This window comes from Nicotiana tabacum, chromosome 3, assembly GCF_000715075.1.
Source record: "Nicotiana tabacum cultivar K326 chromosome 3, ASM71507v2, whole genome shotgun sequence".
Classification (NCBI taxonomy): Eukaryota; Viridiplantae; Streptophyta; class Magnoliopsida; order Solanales; family Solanaceae; genus Nicotiana; species Nicotiana tabacum.
Genome location: NC_134082.1, coordinates 205,145,293 through 205,150,463, shown reverse-complemented (window position 1 = coordinate 205,150,463; position 5,171 = coordinate 205,145,293). Strand labels below are relative to the sequence as shown.

Sequence of the window (5,171 nt, the reverse complement as noted above, 5' to 3'; positions counted from 1 at the left end):
ATCTCAGATTCGTACTTAGCTTCGGCATTAGTCGAATCTGGGCACCTTATGGGCTAATGACTTACTTCTCCTGTTGGGATCTTTGAGTTCAAGTCCCAATCCGATCCAGTCCCGAGTGCATGAAGATACGGAAACATAAGCCACACCACAAGTATACAGGCGGGGACGAGTTTTGTCATTTCAAGGAGTTACACAACTGGTTATTATTCCTTTTTGAGAGGGAGAGGGTTGTATGCACAAGGTATAGATTGGTATCTAGCGCTAACATGGTGACAGGATTGTGGACGTGCTAAATATGTGACGGCCACAGTCCTAGTCCGACAGTTTGCATTCGCAACGTGCCGAAACTATAACTATGTCTAAGCATAGTTTTCATATAGATGTCAGACATAATTTTGATTTCATGCAAGGGTCTAGATTAAAAATTGGTTTGGCTATTTCAAGATCTTGCCTATGAATTCCTCAAATCTGTGCTCGTAGCGAAAGGATGAAGTTACAACGAACGGGAAGTAGAACTAGAACCGAGTTTAGATCTAGAGGAAACTAAAATTTTGGCTAGGAAATCCCCACAGACAACGCCAAATTGTTGACCAAAAAGTTTTAGGACATTTTTGTTAAACGAATTTAATAAGAAGATAGAGGGTAAATCTTAGCCAAAGAATCACTTCTAGATCAGGAATCACAAACAGGTATAAACCATTATAGTTGAGCGTGAAAGGCCAATATAGTCCCGCTTGTACTCCACAATATAATGAAAGATGGCAATTTACATAATATCAAATGGAAAAAAGAAATAGCAACAGAAATGATTCACCCGATTGTGGGCTAGACATATCTATATTTTCTTGTGAAGGTTGAATTATAGATGAATACCAAAATTCTAAGCTCTTTTCTCCTTTTGGCGATGGATCTGAGGTCATGGGCCATCTTTCCTCTCCGAGAGGGGTGTTTTTCTTGGATCTTTGGACTGGCCCCCCTTTGTTACTCTCTCTCTCCTAGTATTGATATAAAACACTTTCATTACCCATCGATCCTTAACCAGTGTACCCCATCTTTTGAATATCCTGTGGAATAATCCTTTAAAATGGCTAAGTGTCGAATTACCCGTACGAGCCTCATGAGTGCTCGACTCCAGCCATAGCCGGATTGCTTGCCGGTGTGTTGCTTCTTAAACGTGACTTTGGGTTGGCCGACCCCAATCCATTCTCCTTTAAGTAGACTTCTTTTGATCAGATTCTGACCTATAGAGGAAGTTATTCGGGACATTTATTTAAGATTGCATTGTTATTTAACAAGCGGTGTTGGCTAACTTTCAAACCCTGAAACGACTAACGAGTCCGTTACGGAACAGAATCTTACGGCGTCGTTTGTAATTTCACTATCCGATACTACACGACGTTGGATGAGAATCCTGGCGTCTGATGAAAAGAGAGCGCACAAATGGAAGAAAAAAGGAGAGATAATTGAGACGTTCCCATATTTGTAAACGTCAAACGTGGGTAGGGCTTCACAGGCAACAGTCGTTTTCGAGGGAGATAACATAACAAAAGAGAAGGGAGAAGAAGCTCTTGAGGTCATTTCCGTCTTTTCATAACTTCCTCCTCTTTCTCTCCGATCTCTCGCTGCCATTGCGATTTATGTTGATAACATGATAACCGATTTATGTTGATTGTAAGTACTTTTGTTCATTTCCTTTTTAATCTATTTAATTGAGTTTGTACGCGTTGGATTGGATCTAGTACTTTCTTTCTATGCTTTCTCTGCTATTATTAGCCCAACTGAATGTGAATGTTGTTTCGATATCGTAGAGTTTTAATGTGGAATCAATTGAATTTCAAATATCCTATTGTGGTATAGTTGAGAGACTCTTATAGTGCTACTGGGTTCTTATCAGGGCGGTTCAACAGATCTCGGACGAAATCATATTCGGAGGCCCTTAATCCCAGTATAATAGAGAGTCTGTTTCCGAAAGACCCTCGGCTCAATACAACAAAAGACTCTTATAGTGCTACTGGGTTCTTATTATCTGTACTTCTTGATTGTGTTGATCACTTTAATCTGTGACCAAACTATGTACAATTCCCATGGTGTGCGCAGTCAAAAAAAAAAAAAAAAAGTGCTTCTATGAGTGGAAAATGGGAATTGTTTTTGTCATAATGGTCTATGAGTGAGAGGAACTATGAGGTCTCGGGTTCAAATCTCAGTGGAGACAAAACACTAGGTGATCTTTTCCATTTGTCTTAGCATTAGTGAACAGAGTTACCCGGTAATTGTGCTAGTGGGAGGTAGGGGGTAGGAGGTACCTGGTGGAATTAGTTGGGTTACATGTAAGCTAAGCCAGATAAATCTTTATAAAAAATAATTCTAGCACTGTTTGAACTCTGTATCCAAGTCGGTGAGAAGCCTATTTTCTCTCAGGGCCTATTCGTATTGCTTTCTCTTATCTATCATATCAAGGAACTATGCCTCAATCCAAAACTAGTTAGGATCAGTTAGACAAATCCTCTATATCCATTCTACTCTTTTTAGGATTCAATATTTATAGAATTATAGGACTCACTATATTAGGAATTAGGATGGTTGCCAACCTACTGCAATCATTCTCCTTTATCCAGGCTTGGGATCAGATATACTTTTTTGTAGCCAACATAGACAGTTTCTGTTATTTATTTTATAATATGCTTTTTCAAAACCTTATTACAGCATGTGATGGCAAATTAGCGTACATCTGCTGTTAAGAACTTATACCTACATATTCTGTATTTCTATAATTAGTTTGGTACACAACATCTCATGTGAATTTTAACCCGCCGGGTTACAGCAATTTAACCCGTTTCTGACCTGCTACCGATTTTAGCGGGTCATTTTGGGTTTAACCCATTATGACCCGTTATCTATTTTATTAATAACCCAACCTGATCAGTTCTGGGTTGGGTTGGGCGAGTTGGGCCTATTTTTGCCACCCCTAGTACTAGGTTCCATAATAGAAAAGAAAAGGAGGGATATGTTTGTGTTGCGTAAACGATGAGTCTTTGTGCTCCCTTTGCTCCCTTCTCTTGGCTCCAATATTTTGTAGCTTCTCATTTTTGTTTATGGCTTGACCTGACAGGAAGTGTTTTTGGAAGTCTTGGAATATTAAGCTCCTCAATATCAACCTTAGACCACCACTATGTGGAACTTTGCATCCAATTGTGTAGCTGGGAATATAGGGCTAAAGAATGACTCTCTGAAGCGTACTCAGCATTCAGCAGATTGCTCAGACGATGAAGCTTCTTCAATAACCAGCAGGGAGGAGGGACTTGAGTGCCCAATATGCTGGGAATCCTTTAACATTGTTGAAAACGTACCCTATGTTCTATGGTGCGGCCATACACTTTGTAAAAACTGCATCCTAGGACTACAATGGGCTGTTGTGAAGTTCCCTACTTTGCCGCTCCAGCTTCCACTGTTTATAGCTTGTCCCTGGTGCAATTTGTTATCCCTTCGTTTGGTTTATAGAGGGACCCTTAAGTTTCCTCGTAAGAACTTCTTTCTTCTTTGGATGCTTGAGAGTATGAATGGTGACAGAACAAAGTCTCATAATTCATCTTGTGGGGATCATCAAACAACAGCCTGGCCATCATGTACAAAATTCCTAGGAAGTACAGCAAGCCAGTCTAGCCGACAGAGGGGACAGTATGTTCATCACCCAGAATCATCAGGCTCGAACCATGATCACAATTACATCAGTGGTTCTCTTGCTATTGAGAGACTTCATTCTTCTCTTCGCAAGTCTCTTGTTTTCTTCGTTCATTTGACAGCCAAGTTTCCTCTGGTGGTTGTATTTCTCCTGATCATCATGTATGCTATACCAGCCAGTGCAGCAATCTTGGCCTTGTACATGCTCATCACCGTTGTGTTTGCTCTCCCATCTTTTCTAATTCTGTACTTTGCATATCCCAGTTTGGATTGGCTGGTTCGAGAAATCTTCACCTGAAATGCTGTTTTTGTTCTCTTGATCTTGTGGGATCAAAACTGTGTTAGAAAGCAGCAATTCTGTTGAGTGCATCTTAATTGAATGCATAATTTGACGACATTTCTGGCATCAGTTCTCGTTGTAAATTCTTTCATGGTGTGAGAGGGAGAAAATGTTTCAAGTCATTTTGGCCAAGAATTATCTCATATCGTAGTTGGGTATGCCATTTGGTAATTGTCAGGTTGTAATTTGTTTCTATAATAGCAACCATTCTCCAATGTCAGAAACAAATTGGTTCTAGACATTGTTAATACAAGTAATTTTGACAAGGAGACCGCTGTATTTCCATAGTGTCTGTATCATCGTTCGGGAACTACTGTTTGAAGATCTTGTGCTTGTTCTCTTGTATGTACACTCAAACGGATGCCCAGTAATTATCCTCAGTTACTTTCTGTTATATATCTCACCTTTATGTTTGTATAGAAAACAAATTGCATGATCTTTTCTTGCCTTTGATTTGGACATTGGGAGCCACTGAAAGATCTTCAACTGCATAATCCATGCAGTTTAGCTGGATAGTCATGGAAGCGCGGTGGCTCAACGGTGTTAATCAAGATTAGAAGTAGACAGTTGCTTAGATTTTTCTAACAAGTAACCACAAGCCTTTGATTTGCAAGGTGGGGTGACATGATTCTACTCCTTATATTTATGGTTGAGAATACTGTAATCTTTGTAGCAGTTAAGAATTAAAGTGATATGCATATTACTAAATCATGGTTAAGTGATAAATGTGTATAAAAGACATATTTTTTCTTTATTGATTTGGTATAAATATTTGGTGCAAGTTTTTAGAGTCCAGGAGTTGATTAGCTTGGGAAAAGATACCTTAGAAAACAAAATGCATCATTGGCGAAGCTTTTCAATCCCAAACAAACGCTTAGGCTGATTCCCAGAATAGTAAAATATTCTTACTATGATTAGATCTTGATTTGCCTTACATGTGCTTTACAAGCCGCACGTAATCTTTCTTCCCATTGAGTTTTTTTTTTAATTTGGAAAATGGGACATGATTTTAAGTATGGCTCCCGATAGGGTCCCACTAGTCCGGTTAGCTAGTGAGCGGTCCTTTGTGCACACTAAAACTAATACCTTATAAAAGGGAAAAATAATTTTTCTTTTGCCCTCTATTTTACTTCTACGTCATGCGTGCTCTTAC

The 5,171-nt window shown here is 39.3% G+C and overlaps 1 protein-coding gene across 2 annotated transcripts; it reads left to right on the top strand.

Annotated features, from left to right (window-relative positions):
• The first annotated feature begins 1,312 nt into the window (after positions 1 to 1,312).
• LOC107770092 (uncharacterized) lies at positions 1,313 to 4,410 on the top strand. 2 transcript variants are annotated; one of them, XM_016589365.2, is made up of 2 exons: positions 1,313 to 1,573; positions 3,110 to 4,410. In XM_016589365.2, the coding sequence occupies exon 2, from the start codon at positions 3,170 to 3,172 to the stop codon at positions 3,974 to 3,976; it is 807 nt and encodes a 268-aa protein (XP_016444851.2). In that variant the 5' UTR covers positions 1,313 to 1,573; positions 3,110 to 3,169; the 3' UTR covers positions 3,977 to 4,410. The 2 variants fall into 2 exon arrangements, with proteins under 2 accessions (XP_016444851.2, XP_016444844.2); XM_016589358.2 differs by having other exon boundaries at positions 1,314 to 1,671.
• Positions 4,411 to 5,171: the final 761 nt, after the last annotated feature.